General features: G+C 39.2%; 1 protein-coding gene across 1 annotated transcript; it reads left to right on the top strand.

The window, feature by feature from the left end:
• Positions 1-33: 33 nt before the first annotated feature.
• ORC1 (origin recognition complex, subunit 1) lies at positions 34-17,225 on the top strand. Its single transcript, XM_008940633.1, has 16 exons — positions 34-122; positions 519-646; positions 2,099-2,268; positions 2,708-3,071; positions 3,712-4,006; positions 5,100-5,204; positions 5,548-5,746; positions 6,840-6,946; positions 7,573-7,674; positions 8,165-8,336; positions 10,567-10,674; positions 11,425-11,574; positions 12,765-12,884; positions 14,284-14,451; positions 15,592-15,678; positions 17,031-17,225. The coding sequence occupies exons 1-16, from the start codon at positions 34-36 to the stop codon at positions 17,223-17,225; spliced, it is 2,559 nt and encodes an 852-aa protein (XP_008938881.1).
• The last annotated feature ends 416 nt before the right edge of the window (positions 17,226-17,641 follow it).

Raw genomic sequence — 17,641 nt, 5'->3', positions numbered from 1 at the left:
TTTTTTTTTTGCTTTAGCTTTTCTTTGGGAAGCATGAACACCCGGCAGCGAAGCAAAGTTATCTACTCCTGGCACGGGGAACCCGTGAGCTCGGACAGAAAACTGAGGACTTCCCAGTACAAGTAAATAACTGGCTTCTTTACCTCTGGCTTGGTCAGGGAAACTTAAGTCATTGAAGGTTTCTTTACCTTTCTGACCTCATTTGGGTTAACAGAGCAGTGAGTGAGAATACGAGTAAGGTTTTGTCATGATGCTCTATATGTAAAACATTTAATGTTGTGACAAAGTTCTTAAATTATAAACTATATAATGCTTAAGCAAAGGTATTTAAACCTGTGAGCATGTGCTAGCTGTCTGATTGAAATACATATAAAAGTTTTTACTCAGGGACCTAAACGATAAGCTTTGCAGCAAGGGGTGTAACTAGCTGTAAAAGTGGCAGTCCTTCAGCTTTACTGATATGTGAACCATGAAGATCATGAAATGCTGTTAATCAGCATGTGTTTATCACCTTCTAGGGGAGTCCTTATTACATCAGAAAGAAGCGGAACAGAAAGTCGTGTACAGCTTGGTGACTATATTTTAGTGGAAGGGGAGAATGCAGATCAGCCTTTTGTGGCACAACTCCTGGATTTGTATGAAGATGGTAAGAGAAATAAAAATTTACTTTCTCTTTGAGAAACCTTAAAATGTTTTAAAGTTACCTTTTCACAGGGGTGTAGTTAGCATTATTGCTGTATCACTGGCCTAGTTTGTTAAAGAATTTGGGCTTGTTTACTTTCTCTTTGAGAAACCTTAAAATGTTTTAAAGTTACCTTTTCACAGGGGTGTAGTTAGCACTGGCCTAGTTTGTTAAGGAAATTGGGCTTGCTTTGGTAGTCACTGCACTTATATTCATGTGCTCCCCAAGAAACTGCAGCTGATGGCTAACCAGCTGAATTTGGTGCATAAACAAAGATCTTAGACATTAAATTCTTATAATCTTCTTGCTTACTTGTCTAATTTAAAAGAAATGATCCTTGAGGAAGATAGTGTGAGCTCATGCTTTATTTAGAGATTGGGGAATCCAAATGGAGCAAAAGCACTGCAGCCCTGAAACTCTCATCTTAATAGTCATCAGGTAGTTTAGTAATTAGGTACGAGGCTGAATAAATGGGACTCAGACTTCTGTTCCATTTAGAACTACTTGCTCCTCGGTAGAGGTAGATATGAAAAGATGAGTTATGGAAGGTGAGTGATACAAAGACTGAGTCTGAATTAGCAGCTATTCATTACCTATGTCTAATTTCATGGAGCAGCTTTTGTTCTTTGTTTTTGGCCATCACAAGAATGTTTTGAGGGTTTTAAAAATATGCTTTTTTAAAACATGTTGCTCCAGCTTACTATTAGTGCACATTTATTGTAACATAAATATTATGGAGATTATTTTCATGCTGGAATGAAACCCATGAAATTTCCTGGAAAACAAGGTTTTCCTTTCATTGTATCTTTGTTAAGGACTTATTAAGGATATGTGGTTTTGTTTTCATTCAAAGCTGAACACCTTAAAATGTAGAGAGTAACTTAAATTGTAATATATTCCAGACGTTTCTTTTAACTCTCCACACACTGTTTGTAGTATTTATGCAGACTTTCTTCTAGACATTCAGCAGTAGGATTCTCTGGTTTATTAGGCAGTGAATAAACATGTTTCTGACTTTTAAAATAACATTGGTGTGACAGACAAGGTTCTGAAATTTCTCAGTTCTCCTTTTATGTCACTGCTTTTGGTTAGCGGGGTTCAGTTACATCACATCCATGCAAACAAGGAACCTAATCATTTGTGATAATTAACTGGCAGTCTGGAGCTGGTCTCACAGTATGTTGTGGTTGAGACCCAATGTAGGTGTTATTTTAATCCTTAAAAAGTCTCAATTCAAACAATTTAGCTTAGAAAACAAGAATTGTAATCTGGTAACAAATGTTCTCTCACCTGGGTCCAGGGAGGATTTCTGGCCTTGATGGTGTTTCAGCTGAAGTCATTGAGGTCTGGTGTTAAGGATTTTACTGTGTCACAAATAAATAGCTGATGTTCACTGACTTTTTTTCACTTCTGCAGGTGCTCAACAGAAACATGCAGTTGTGCAGTGGTTCTCTCATATTACAGAGATACCTCTGAATAAACGGAAGCTGCTTAAAAGAGAAGTTTCTCCCCAGGAGGTGTTTTTTGATCAAGTTTCTGGCTATGACACTGATATAGCTGTGGAGACCATTATTAAAAGCATCAGAGTAAGTACTGGAACCCCTCTTCACATGGGGTGAGAAACAGAAGCAATCTGAAAAGCATAACAGAAGAGTGCAGCTCCCTTATTCCCTTCCAAACCAGATGTGTGCTCTGTATTTGTTATTGTAGTTAACACAGGACAGTATAGTTGGAAACACTTGATATTCTCTCTTTCCTTCATCCCAAAATGGCTTAGGTTGTTGGCAGCCAGCTCGTTTAGAGGTTTACATGGAAAGAAGTAATGTGAATGGGAACCCTGTAGCACAGGAAACTTAAGACACTGTAAATTTAGTTGAAGGTATTGCCCACTATAAGGAAGGGTTGCACGAGTTCCAGTAATAAGTTCTGTGAATGAAAAATAGATAATAGTTGACAGCTGAGTGCTAAATTAAATTAACAGTATATGCTAAGGTGTGTGTGTTTTGGTGTTTTCTGTTTTCACAGGTAATACCACTACATCCAGGGGAGGAACTACCTATTACATTAAACAAGGAACAAACTTTTTATGTAAAACAGTCCTGGGATGGGAAATGCTTTAAGGCTTTGCCCCCTGACATATTCTCTAAGCTGAAGGACGCTAACAAGAAAGGCAGTGGCTTGTCAAACTCAGTTATTCCTTTGGACACACTTTCCCCCCTAAAGAAAGGGACAGAGAGTGTTCGGAGTGCCACGAAGCCAAAAAATGGGGAGCTGGAAATAGAATCGAAACATTCGGCTTCAAAGTCCTCCCTCGCTAAGGAGAGGCAGTCCCAAAGGGTGGCTAATGGCATCAAAACTCCAACAGCAAGGAAGAAGTTAGACTTGAACAGTAAGCATATGGCCACATCCTGTCTGCTGGGTAGTTTTGGGTGTAATGTGTTTTGTGCCTCTTCATTTTGGGTGCTTCAAACGATGGTAACATTCAACGTTGGTATTTTTAGCTGCCTTCCTCAGGCTTCAGGGTTAGCCCAAGGCTTTTGGGCATACTCGTTGTTTCTTATGTCTGTTATTTCAAGCAGCTGTACTGCTTATATCCAACTGCAGTTCCAAATATTTTATTTATAACTGCTAAGTCTAATTTAGAATGCTTGTTGGCTGAAATGCTACCAGTCACACTAACCTGACCTCAGAGTGTCTCACTTTCTTTAATCTTCTGACTAATGGTGCACTAGAATGCTTACATTGTGCTGGTGGAATAAGCACATTTGATCCTATGTAACATATTTTCAGACTGGAGCTTGACTGAAGTTGTGATGAAGGAGGGTTAGAAAACAAAAAATCAGTTTGTATTTTATTTAGTCATCTTTCTAGAGCAAGTGTGTGCCTTCTGTATCTTTCTGGTTCCTTGTTTCTGGAGGGTAATGCCTTCCCCTTTCGTTTAAATGCTGGCCACTGAGCCAGCCATACAGTGTCTTCTGAAAGTTAACCAAACCAGCCTGACAAATGTCCATTTCACTCTTGATTCCTAGGTCCCACAAGATCTAAAAGCAGGCTCCAGGGTTGTGAAGTTTTGGAACTTTTGGATGAGGATTGTGATGCTATAGCACCATTAGAACCATCAACTACTAAAAGAAAAGTGCAGTTCACTGGCATTTTGGGCTCCCCACCAAAAATCCCTTGTGCCAACGACAGGTCCAAGTCGGCGTCTGACGCGGCGAAGCGACGGCAGAGCTTCAGTGACACCATTCGCTTGTCCCCCTATAGTAAGGCCAAAGACTCCAGTGAGAAAGCCAAGAATCTTCATGTGAGAGATGACACCCTGTCGTAAGTGATAGCTGGTTGATAATTACTTTTATGTGGGATTTCTGTTTGTATGTAACTCTCTCAAAGCAGATATATGAAAGGCTTGTGGAGAGAAGAGGAGGTGAAGTCCCCGTGTGTGCCATGTTTCACCTGCTGAGGTCACTTAGGGAAGGGGGATGTAGCATAAATAGTTCAAAGTGCACTGTGGGGAAGCTCCAGATATTGTGTTACTTTGAGGTGAATGAATGATTGAGGACATCATAGGAGGAGCTGACTTTAACGATGAATACGAGCAGTTTGTGATTACAAGAACAGGGAGGAGCTGGAAAATAGGAACAGGAGGTTGATGTGAATAGAAAAATAGAAGAGTATACTCCAAAGGACACGTCAAAGAGAAGCGCTAATAAAATCTTGGGTTTTCTTTTAAGGGGAAAAAAAAAAAATTAACAACAAAAGCACACAACCAAACGAAAGGCACTACTGTGTTGAGCCCCTATCCCTTCAGGTGTTTTTTTAAAGTATTTTTCAAAATAATTTGGCTGCTAATTCAACTCTGTTGGCATCTATTCAGTGCCCTGGACTGATGTGCAGGTGTCTGACTGGGGAGGTGAGGGGAAGCAGTTAAGGTGCAGCAACTGTAAGTCCGTGTGGAGTAACTGTGAGGGTGCATGAGGAATCAAGAGGTGTAATGTTGATGATGCCAGAGCTGGAGTGATCAGTTTTGAACTGGTGCAGTCTCTGCTGGCAACGCTGACTTGCAGGGACTTGGGCTCTCCTTTGGACCTAGCAGCTTTCCTCAACGACTTCATAAAGCTTTTTAGAAACACACTTTACTGTAATAATCTTTACAGTACAGACCATGAACGAACTATAGTAGATTTGTGTTTTGTGTTGGGTTTTTTTGGCAAGGATGCATTGAAGAGAGTGCAAGAGAGGAAGAATTTTGCTGCTAGTATCTGTGCCATAGCCAATCTGTAGATAACTGTAAATGAGAATTCATGCTGGACTGACAGCCGTAACAACTGAGCCTGGAATTTGAAAGACCATCTCTCTGTCTTTATAAGTGGGACGTTAAGAGGAAATGCAAATAACTTCTTGTGTTCTTTCTTTACAGTTTAACCGGGCATCAGGATCTGGATGGTCAGACCCTTATACTGACCCCTCGTTCTCGTAGAACGTGTGTGCGGGAAACGAGCGCCCGCATTGCAGAGCAAGTGAGGTACAGTTTTGTGATGCCTTATTCAGATTGCTCTTGAATAGCTTAGAGCCTTGAGAGTTTGTCTATTTTAATATTGAAATGCAGATGATTCTAGAAGCACAGCTTAATTGTAGTGTGAATGAAAACTGTCTTGTGTTCAGAAACATAAGGCCAACTCGTGATGCTCGTCAGAAAACTGACTTCCTTGAAACCAGCCTGTTAAAATAGCCATGGAACATTAGAAGCTTAAGTGGAAAATATGTTGGCTTGCTGATTATGATTACAGAAAAGCAGAAAATTTACAAATGATACTAGTGTGCAGAATTTTTTTTGTATTTTTTTAAATGTAATTTTTTTCTCATAGCATATTAAATACACTGGATTTGAATCAGGAAGAGCATTTTCTGAGTAGCTCTGACAGCAATTACACTTCAGATAGTGAGGAAGAGGATGATGTGCTCAGTACGCCAGAAAAGAAAAGTAATTCAAAAAGAATATTCAGCACACCAAAATCTTCAAGGAAGTCTTCAGTTCACACTCCTGCTAAGACCCCGAAGAAAACTGTAAGGTTCCATATAAAAGGGCTGGGTTTGCTGTCTCTGAGCTTATTTGAATGCTTGATTCCTGTGTACCATGGTTTAATATAGGGACCCTGTGGCTTTTGATAGAACAGTATCTTGATTCATATGATCTTTGATATAAGTGGGGTATGTGAATGTATAAACAGTTGCATATTGTGAATGCTGTGACAAAGATGAGCAGAAAACTCTAGCCTAATCAGGGGAGATGTTGGATTGGGCTGGAACCAAACATGAATCCATTTATGGGCACCCTTTTTACTTCTATTTTAAGCTGTGCACTGAGACATTTTAGTGCTATTTCTGTGTGGTCTTTATTGAGTGCAGTATGTGTATTATAGCAGGAAGCCATAGGACCAACTTTGTGCTTGGCAGTGCAACTGTCCTGATTCTTGAAAGCTTACCAATGTGCAGATGGTTACCAATGCAAAAGGGATGCTCCACAGTGTTCCTGGCCACACCAAGGAGTGTGGCCAGCAGCTTCTGATAGTGTCCTGGCTGCTGATGGAGGTGGGATTCCAGACCACGTGAATCTTAGGCCTAACTCGTTAAGACTGTGTGCAGCACCACAGCCAGGTACCTACTGTCAATGAGTAATTTTTCCTCTGTTTATGGAATGTCTAACACAGAAAATCTGGTGTAACTAGAACTTGTAAGCACAACAAAGAGTAGTAATTAAGGTAATTAAAATAATTAAAGACAACATATGGCTTCTTTGTTTGGGCAATGAAATTCAGGTAGATCAATTTCTACTTGCCTGCTGTTTAAGAATCTTATTGCTTTGTAATGCAGCACTTCAGGCAAGCAGTAATAATATAAAAATTCTTCAGACAGTTAAAAAGTGTATTTGTCTTTGCCATCACCCCCTTTCCACTTTCTTCCTTTGGGCAGAAAAGGCCGTAAGGCTAGTTTGGTGAGGCCCTTTGTAAAGGCCGGTTCTCTGTTCATCTTATATTCTGGTATCCCTGAGTAGTCTCTGTGCACAAGTAATATTTGGGGAACTCGTGCAAACGATCACTCCCCAGCAGAAGTTGCTCTGTGTGGAAAATCTGTTTGAGGCTGTAACTTTTCTTTGCAGCCTTTCCCAGGAACACCCAAGACACCCCGGAACGCGACTCCCGAAATCCCCAGGCGCAGCCACGCAGCACAGAAACCAGCCAGTGTCCTGGAAGAAGCCAGATTAAGGTAGTGTGTGCTCAAGGGAGGGAATCACCTTTTTGCATCAGGAATGTAGAGCAGTAGGGTATGCTGAAACAGGGAACTGTCATCTTTACCATATTGAATAAACTTGGCTGAAAAAGTGTTGTTTGCATACCAAAAGAGCAATTATGAATTTATAGTACAGTGCTAAATTTACAAATACTAGTAGTATTTATAATGCTACTTTTACAATTTCAAATTATTTTAACCAGTCCATGTTAAGTTCTTCAGATTTAGGTATGTTTTTATCCTGTGCATGATTAGGAAAACAAAGATTCTCTCTTGTTAGCTTTAAATTGTAAAAGTACTGTATCTGTCTCCTCTAGGTATGTGAAAAAGCTTTACAGTTATATTTGTAGATCTTCACAGTGGAAAAATAATTCAGTCTAGGACTGACTCTCTTTCAAAATGAGTTTTAGTTTTTTTGGTTTCCTGTAAGCAGACTCTGTTTCATCCCACCTCTACACTGACTTTTTTATGAATTAAGACAGCTAGATCTTTATTGCTGCATATTCATGCTGTTTGTTTATGAAGAGGACTGTTCAGTCCTGTTTCAATTTCAATCCTATTTCCCATTTCAACTTTCTTTTTATTTTTTTTTTAATCAAAAGGCTGCATGTTTCTGCTGTCCCAGAATCTCTACCTTGTCGGGAAGAAGAATTCCAGGATATCTATAACTTTGTGGAAAGCAAACTTATTGATGGTACAGGAGGGTGAGTAACTGAGATCACATCTACCTATGGCCTAACAGCAGTGAGACAGTCAACTCTACTTTTATTTTTAAGAGTTTATCATCATTTGGCTGAGTTAAAATTGCTAATTGAATTTTCCTGGTTTTTTCTTCCTTAAGAAGGGTTGTGTGTGGAAATAATGTGGGCTAATTGTACAGATTCAAATCAAAAACCAAAATAAAACTAGTCAGTTTTAGATATCTGGGAAAACAGGATCTTTTTTCAAAAAGAGATAAATTGCATTTATGAAGTATTTTAGGTTGTTAATTGCTTCAGTGATAATAAAAATGCTTATGATCCTCCAATGTGTTACATGTCCCAATTTGCCAGTAAAGTAACTGAAACATAGGGAATTGCCTGATGTGACAGAGGAGGTGGTCTCAGGGCCCAGGAATTTCAGATCATTAATCTTAGGAGTGTTATTATTCTGCTCAGGCTGCTGAAAACATGTTCTCCTGCTCTCCTTTTGTAGGTGCATGTACATTTCTGGAGTGCCTGGAACAGGTAAAACTGCAACTGTTCATGAGGTAATTCGTTCTCTTCAGGAGGCTGCAGAGAAGGATGAAGTACCATCCTTCCAGTTTGTGGAGATCAATGGCATGAAGCTGACTGACCCTCACCAGGCTTATGTGCAGATACTGGAGGTGAGTAAAGCCTCCTCAGTGGCTCTGGTTTGAAAGAAGAGATCTGCTTTACCATCAGACCCTCGATGTGGTACAGTATTAAGGCACTTAAATCAATACTTGCAGGCAGTCCCTCTAAGAGACTGTATGATTTTATCTTAGAGCAGTTTAAAAATAATTCACTTAAGGCCATGGCCAACTTCTTGAACTGTTTGGTTTCAGCTGCATAAGGGCAGTGGCTGGGAAATACCCTGATTTATTACATCCACTTGGGTTTTAAAAGGAATATCTAAACTAGATTCTTTCTATATTTTCACCTTCTATAAATTTTCCTGCACATGTACACTTAAAATATTACTGAGATGACAACTTTGGAAGTCAGTTGTAGCAATAGAATAGTTACCATGTGGGTCTTCATGGTTGATTGGTCTGTCATCATAGCAATGTAGCTAAAGAGGGATGGTCTCTCAACAACACTGTATTAGAGTTTTCCATGACAAACTAGCCTGCAGTGTCCCATGCAGGACTGCTGACTGTGCTTGCATTTGTAAGGGTGTGAATTAATGTTCTGAGGACAAGATTAAGATTATCCAATAGGCATTAGACAGGAACTGCTCAAGACTTCTGTCAGTCTAGGCTAACTTTAAGCCAGTGACTTGGAAATGAAGTGATGATTTCCTGAAGCATCTGTTCCATTTTCTTATAAACTTCTGCTCCGTTTTAAGTTTGACATCTATCTCAGGAGGAAATGGCAAACATTGTTCTAATATCCCTATCCTCATAGTTTGGAGTTAAATTCACATATTTTCACCCTTTTCTCAAAAGTATAGTAAGTGTCCTGGTGTGAGGGGTTTGTAGTAGCCAAGTCACTGTTTCTTTACCATACTTGAAAAGCTTCATGACAATTACCTTATTTTATGGTAATGTTAATGTATTTTAACACTTTGTTACTTTCCTGTTCAGCATTAAATTTTCAAATTAATAAAGGTTAAGCCTTTGGAAGTAAAATGTGGTGCCCTATGGGCTATGAACTCTTTAAGCTAGCCCAATTAAATATCCTTCAGAGGGAGCACGTAGTCAAATGAACTGCTTATTTCTCTGTTTCCTTCTGTCTCAGGTGTCCCCCAGATACCCTAGCTAGGCTGCTGCTACTTTTCTGAGTGCTGCATCTCTTGCTGTGGGTCAGTCTCAAGCACCAGCGTGCTGGCTTTTTTTGTGTGACTGAGCAAATTCTGGAGTGGGCACTACAGCAGTTACCTCACTGTCATAGGAGAGGTTGCAGGAGGGAAGGAACAGGGACAGGAAGGCCTGCTGACATGAGAGAGAGAGAGAGAGAGAGAGAGAAGGTTAAATACATGGGTATAATAAGTGTGCCAATTCTACCACAAACTGAACTCTATGGTATATTGGATGCTTTTTTTCAGAGTTGCAGAATCAGGACCTTCTGGGGTCCAACTGCTTTATGTGACTGATTCAGAAACAAGTGTAGCATAAGTATTATTGTAATGCTCCAGCTTGTTTAATGATTATGAAATCTTGGGTCAGTTTTTAAGGGATTCTGGAGAGTAAATACCCTTTTCAAATGCAATCTATTTTACTTTAAGGCTTGCTTCTGAACTGTGTTGAACAATTGATTCAGCATATATAGTGTAATTTTGAAATATCATGTTATAATTTCTGTATATATTTGGACCTGCAAGAGCAGAGGTAATGTACAGTCAGCTCAGCTGTTTTGCCACAGATTATTGCAGAAGCAGTTCTTGTTGAAGGTGGTTTTTTTTTTTTTTTTTCAGCCTAGATTTTAATAAAGTCTTAGATCCTGTTGCTGACACATTAAAATATTGATGGGTGTCCAAGATCACTGGAATCAGGCTTTTGTCAACTGACCTAGGTTTTCAGTAGGTGTTTTGCATTCAGAGACATCCTTGAGGTACATTAGCTTTAAGAGTCCTCCTGAGACTGGGTTGAGGATTTCTTAATGAATCTATATTTAAGACAAATTGCAGGAAATTCTAATGGCCTTTCCTTAGGGATATGTATTCTTTTGTTTCTGTTCTCTTATGGACAGTTTCTGGTAGACCTGAGTGTCTTGTGAGCTCCTTGGTATTTTTGAGTCCCCCCCTCAATGGTGAAAAAAAATCCAGGTGCTTGGTGTTGATTGTTGGAGAAAAGGTAAAAGAATAAGAGTTAAAGCTCCTATTTCTAGGATTTGGATGTGGTTAACCTGCAACATTTTTTAATCCTTCTCCAGTTTCTGACAGGTCAGAAGGTGACAGCAACCCATGCTGCAGTGCTCTTGGCGAAACTGTTCAGTACACCTGGACCAAAGAGGAAGACCACAGTGCTGGTAGTGGATGAGGTGAGGCAAAGAATCCTTCATTCTCTTTCCATGAAGCATTGTATGAAATTAGCTTTCTGAGGATGGAAAAAGACAAATTGCATATGCAGTATGTTTTATGTGGTCCAAAAGGAACAGACTTAGGAGAGAAGACACAAATAGTTCCTCTTAGCCTTATTAGAAAACTGAATTTAAATGGGCAAGTATCCTGTTGCCATATTGTTCTCTGCTTGGATTTAAAATTGTGCTTATGTTTTGTTTTGATCCAAGTCATAGAATGAGTTTTTCTGTCAAGTCAGAATTCAACTGTTTTGTCTGGAAGCTGCAGCTTTTCCAGTGAAAAAACTTAGTGAAAAAAGTCATACCCAGTTCTGAAACTCCTTGAACCTGCTATGTTCACTAATAAACAAATGCACACTTGTTTTTTTCTGTAAGATAATTCAGGCTTTCACATGGAGGGTCTTTTAATCTTATTAGATGTAGTATTAATGTTGCAGTAGTGTTTAAAATCTCCAGCTGTGTAACCACTCTGCTGTGATTAATACTGTTGAAACATCTAATAGGACTGTGCTTTTCCAAAAGAGATTAGAGCCCTAATTCAGAAAAATCAGTCCTATTAGTGGAAGGGTAAAGGAAGCACAACAGAGGCAGCTTGTTCAGCATCACGGAAGAAGTCTTCTGTGGCAGAGCTAGCTCTCTGACACCCATCAGGGCTTGTAAACAGCAAAGCCATTCTTTTTCAGCCTTACTTTTCTCTTCCTGTCTCTGCAGCTTGATCTTCTGTGGACCCGGAAACAGAATGTGATGTACAATTTATTTGACTGGCCTACTCAGAAGCACTCCAAGTTAATCATCTTGGCCATTGCTAACACCATGGACTTGCCAGAAAGGATAATGATGAGCAGAGTCGCTAGCAGGCTGGTATGTTTTGTTGCTATGCTATGAAATGTGAACAGAATAAATACTGTAAGCAGTCAAAAGTAATTCAGGAGAAAGGTCAGATTGGTTACATCAGAGGCTGAACAATGCTTTTTATAATTCCCTCTCCAGAGGGCCAATGATGAGCATATAAATCTTAGCAAAGTTTAGGAGCCAGCTTGCTAATCAAATGTTACGCTGTGCAAGTACACTGTGTTCTTGTAGGAATGAATTAATGCAGATGTCTTTTTAAACATATTAAGATTTGGATAATCAAACACTGTGCTTCAGGGTTAAGCTGTTTACTCTAGAGTTCAGAAGAATTCTCTTTGGCTTTCCCTTCCTCTTTCCCCTTTCTTTCCAGTCACCTGGTTACTTCTCCCCGTTTTCCATCATGAGCTGGTAGATTTTCTTTGTTGGATCCCTTTGGACAGAAAGTTGGATGCACTCCTGTGTTGAAGATACTTTCCTAGGTCATCTCTTCATCACTGCTCTGAAAAGTGATTTGCAAAAACAGGGCTCTGTGCCTCCTTCCTTCTGCAACTCAAAAATAGTTCCACGGGGTGTGAATTTTTTCCCCCACCTGCTGATCAGCTGAGTCCATATGGTCACAAGAGAGAAGAATTTTGCCTAAGAAATGCAAAACTCAGGCCTCCTGTAGAATATAAAAGGCAGTGCACTATGTATAATGTAGAGTGTCCTCCTTATCTGAGAGCAGTTTTTATTGCCTTGAGCCAAAAGAGGATTTTTAATTCTTTGCTGATTGCCCATATGAAGTCAGCAGTTTGACTATATACGTGTATACAGATTTTCTAAAGGACAGAGATGAGTATTTTTTTCCATAGCCTCTGGAAATGGGGGGGGGGGAATGTAAATGGTTCTAATAAAAATATTTTTGTATTAGGTGGCTTTAATTTGTTTACAAGTTTTTGTAAGAGAAATTTGAACTCTAGTAGCAACTGTGCTTGCCCTTCAGGCTTTTCAGTGGGGTGGTCCAACAAGTGGTCCTTCCTTAGTCACAGTTCTGTGGATTTGCATGTTCATTTCACAAATAGGTAGTGGAAGACTTGTTTGAAGTGTATCACTCAGAGGGGGGGGGATGTGAGAGAGATTGCTGCTACCAGAGAAAATAAAATACAGGCAGTTTTCAAGCACTACAAACACTCCTCATTGTGTTGTATTATTTATTGCAGGGCCTCACCAGAATGTCCTTTCAGCCCTACACCTACAAACAGTTACAGCAAATTATTTCCTCCAGACTGAGCAGCGTGGAGGCATTTGAGGAGGATGCAATTCAGCTTGTCTGCAGAAAGGTAAGCACAGGACCTTTGTGTCACGCTAGGTGAAGAATGGGTTCTGTGTTCTGTATGGGAGACAAGTGGGGTGCAAGCACTGGATCATATATTATCCTCTGTAAGGTAGAAAGGGTATTTTCACAGGAAACATTGCAAAAGGAGCATCCTTGCTTTTTTTCCACCTACTTTGAGAAGGCGGCAGTATATTCTGAGAGCTGGAGGCATGACAACAAGAACTGTGATGATGCATAATGATAAGATGTCAGCTTTCTCCAGTGTTTGGCATAATGTGAGTGATTGGATGATCCTGAAAAAAAAGCATGCCAGTGGCAGTGGAAATATCCATATTAATTTTCTTAAGATGTTTAAATCCTTGGCATAATAGATAGCACCTGTTCTGTTGGCAGTTTTAATACTCAGTTTGTACAAAAAGGAAATAATGCATTAGATACCAGGAGCATTTCAAATGAAGATACATGCATTGTTAAAAGTTTTGTTAGCAATTATAACAATTTTAATAGATTATTTTAATGTATAACATCTGCCAACCTGTATATGCTTAAACTTTTTCTGCTAAGCATCATTACAGAATTAAGAGAGTGATCGTAAATGTCACAAGTGAAAAACATTTGTTATGAAGGAACCACCATTGTGTAAGGATAATAGTGATGATTTTGCAGACTGACTAATCTGTGATGGTGTTCTAGCAGAACTTCAGAATCTCTAGAAAAATAAGTTGCAATTAGATTCTTCTGAGGTGTTTCTCATTCTTGGCTCTAGCTGGTTCTAGGGCTTTCATATATTATCAGCATCTAGTAAATCTTCATAGCTTTATTAAAATTTTAAACCAGAATTGGTGTGTTAAGAAGTATTTCTTTTCAGGAATTTTAGACACCTAAAAATTTTCAGGCATTTGTAAACATAAACTCACTATCCTAGGCTCCTTTGAGAACTGCTAAAAAACATTACTGTACTCTTAATCAATATTCTATTGAAGACCTTTTTGCCTTCTCCCTTTTTTTTCCTTTGCATGAACCTGAATTGTTGTAGGATCTTTATTGATAATATTTCTGAAAACTTTTGATGTTGAACTCAACTGCTCACATGGAATTTCCTGTGGTGATTTCTTTTTTTTTTTTTTCACCTCTAACTTCTGTAGTTCTAGAAAAAAAGTTCAGTCTTGAATTTGTGATGACCAGATCAGGGCCAGGGTGTAGAAGGGTTGCTTCTTGCTGGTTTTGGTCAATAAGATTGTAACCTAAAATTTGGGGTTCTAGGAAAAGTTACAGTAGAATTGCTGTCCTGTTTTGTGGTTGGGTTGTTGATTTTTTTTTTTTTTTCTTGGTCTATTGATTGTTGTCAAACTTTTCTCAACTTGTGACAGGCTGGTAGCAATATCTCCTACGTTTACTTTCAGGTTGCAGCACTGTCTGGTGATGCAAGGCGTTGCCTTGATATCTGCAGAAGGGCCACTGAGATCTGTGAGTTTGCTAGCCAAAAGAGAACCTCCAGAATAGTCAGGATGGCCCACATAACAGAAGCCATAGACGAAATGTTTTCATCACCATATATAAATGCAATCAGGTAAAAACATTCCTCAGAGGATTGTCTTTTGGTTTTATGTCTTTTTCATGGGGCTGTCTTTTCAAACATGTTCAGTCTGTCCTCACCACCCTTTGGGAGCACACGTGATGCATCATGTTTTGTTGTGCAATGCAAAACAAACCTTGCAGCACAGCTAGGAGAGAGGGGTGCAAAATAGGCATTAAATACAGGAGAAACAAAGGCGTAGAAGTCACTTGTACAAGTTTATACAGCATGTTTCCATGTTAGTGTGTTAGCTCAGATCAGGAGGGGGCTTTTGAATCCTGGTTGCTCCTGCTCACTGTATGTGGATTTCACTGCACAGCTGTTTCCAAGTACATATATTTGAGTTCCAGCTGAAACCAAGTCTGGAAGATGCATTCAGGAGCCCACAGCTGAAAACACTATTGGTTATACAGCATACTGGACCAGACTTTGAGTTAGACTGAAGGAAAAACCACTTGGATGTGCAATGTGGACACCAGGTCCTCAAGAGTCAAGTATTTTCCTCTACACATCCACTTGTATTCTGCCACTGTCTTTGTTTGCTCACATGCAGCCACAAAGGTCTTGAGCAGAATGTGAGAATTTCCCACTTGAACTGGCTTCTTTAACGTAAATAGATTCTGTTAGGACTTCCAAAAGGTTTCCTAATGGAAATATGTTGCCCTTCAGTGATCTGCACAAGATGTGACTGGTGAAGTGCTATACCAGTTTAAAGTCAAAAGGAGGATAATTGGTTTCAGCAGGGAAGGAGGGATTAAGTGGTCCAAACACAGTATTTTGTGGGTATGGAAATACTGCTTTCACTGTGCCTTGGGCCTGAAAACCTCAATGCTGCTTTGTTAATTCATAAATGTGGCCACAGCACATTGCAGAGCATGTGTGGTGTATGGAATGAAACATTCCCTTCAGATACACTGAAAGTGAGGTGAGATGAAGTGAAATGCAGCATATTATGGTGTCTGAGTTGCAAGCAGTGTTATAGTGGCTAGCTGACATAAATACCCAACTTGGGTAGAAAAATACCTTGAATTTAAATGCATGGTTACCGAACAATTTCCTTTCTAGACTTCTTCCTGATATTTCATAAGTTCTAAACATTGCAAACTGATCTTTATCTGTTTTGTTTTGTTCTTCTAATGCCTCACTGCATGAACAAATCTTTTTGAAAGCAATTTTAGCAGAGTTCCGTAGGGCAGGAGTTGAGGAGGCAACAGTTCAACAGGTATGTTTGTCTTTCAGGGTACTTTTTCTTTCCTCTTAAAGAGTGGGCCACTGTCAAAATTATCTGGCAAAAGTGTAAATATTTAAATATATGGGGGGGTTGTTCTTAAAATTTGATGGAAGACAGTACGGGGGCAAGGTAAACTTGGGGCAGTGCTGACCAGGCTGTCTGTAAAGTCTCATTGAATGCTACCACCTGTTTTTCAATGGAACTAAGTACTTAGAATTAGAAACACTTGTATTAATGTTACCAGTCACAAAGTGAATTTGTTTTTTTTTTTTGGGCTGCATCTGTACTATGTGCCTTCACTTAACATGCTCTATAACAAGAAAAGTAAAAGGGATCCTGAAAATATCAAGCAACATATTTCAAGGAGGAAAACTGAAAGTTGATTCCATCTTCTGTATCAATTTCTTTTTCAAAAGAGACAAGCATGTCACTAGTAGCTTCATTTTTTTAGTAGACTTATAAAATACTTGGCACCAGCAGAGCTGTGAAGTCTCCACACGGTCCATTTCATGCTAAATTTTAAAACAGAAATGTTTAGAACTATATATTTATATGTAAAATAACCTTACTGTTTTATCTGGTTCTGTGGGTTTGTAAGTAAGGTTTTTTTTATTTAATTTTCCATTTTTGGCTCCTGAACATCTGCATCAGGTGGTTTCCCAGATACACTGGGTGATTGGATCTTGAACTTCAAAGAGTATTTTGTTAGACTGGTTATATTTTTTCTCTTAGTTTTCCTCTAGCACCAAAGGATTTCCCTCTGCTTTTCTGAAATGGTAAAGTAGAACATCCCAAGTGATTCTTGTTAGAGATTTAGCAGTCTGTGATTTGTGCCCAGTGTGTTCTCTGGTGTTTGAGGTGTGTCATGCCTTTCTAAGCTGTCATCTTCCATGCCTGTAGTCAGTGGGACTCCTGCTTACTCATCACCAGGCCTGAATATCACTTCTGAGTGGATTGATAAGTAATTAGTTGTATGTCAGGTATTAATCTTCTGAAAAAGCTTTAGTCCACATAGTCAGGGGACAAGAGGTGCAGTAACAGATAAAATGTAGTTTCAAAACTGCAGATGAGGTAGGTTGCCAATTGTTTTCCTTCTTGGCTATATAAAAAAGAAACCTGTAGCCTGGAATTGTTACTTCCTTGACAAAGTCCTAATAGTCTGTGCTAGAACAGCAGCAGCACCACATCTGCATTTCATCCAAGCAGACTGGAGCTCAAGTTTCCTCCCCTGCTATAGGTGTGGAGGGGAGGAGGCTTCTCTTTTTCACCATGACCTCACTGCAGCAGGACGTAAATGTGACCCGTGTCCTTTTCTCTCTCTCTTTTTTTAATTGTTTCAACAGGTCTATCACCAACACACAGCACTGTGTAGAGTTGAAGGCATGCGGAGTCCTACAGTGTCAGAAATTATGGCAATTTCTTTCAGACTTGGTGCCTGCAGGCTCTTGCTGGTGGAATCCAGTAATAAGTATCTGCACATGCGAGTGCGACTAAATATCAGCCAGGACGATGTCACCTATGCGCTCAAGGAGGAATAAGGCAATAGATTTTATTTTTTTAATATGTATAAATATTTTAAAGATCATCTAATTTTATTTTTTTTAATTGTTGATAAAATGGAAATAGTGAAATGTATTTTTTCCTAAATACTTTGCTTGAATGTTTGATGCATTAAAGCACTTTTTATACAATAAAGAAATTGCTTCGAGGCTTTGTGAATGTTTGAAATCAAACTTTGAAAAATGTTTTGAGCTTTAGTGAAGGAGTATGAACTGGAAATGGATTACTGGCATTGCTAAGGCTAAGGAGGTTTTGTTTGTTAAGACTAGCACTGCATTTGTGTCCTTGCAGCTTATGTAGCATTTCTTCACTGACTTGTGTTTGATATACAAGACATTGTTAAAATGTTTTAAGTTACTGATGAAGAATTTTTAGCTTGCAATCAAGGCTGAAC

The sequence above is a fragment of the Merops nubicus genome, unplaced genomic scaffold (assembly GCF_000691845.1).
Source record: "Merops nubicus isolate BGI_N331 unplaced genomic scaffold, ASM69184v1 scaffold38735, whole genome shotgun sequence".
NCBI lineage: Eukaryota > Metazoa > Chordata > Aves > Coraciiformes > Meropidae > Merops > Merops nubicus.
Note: the sequence above shows the minus strand (reverse complement) of the source record. Positions and strands in the feature narration are given on the sequence as shown.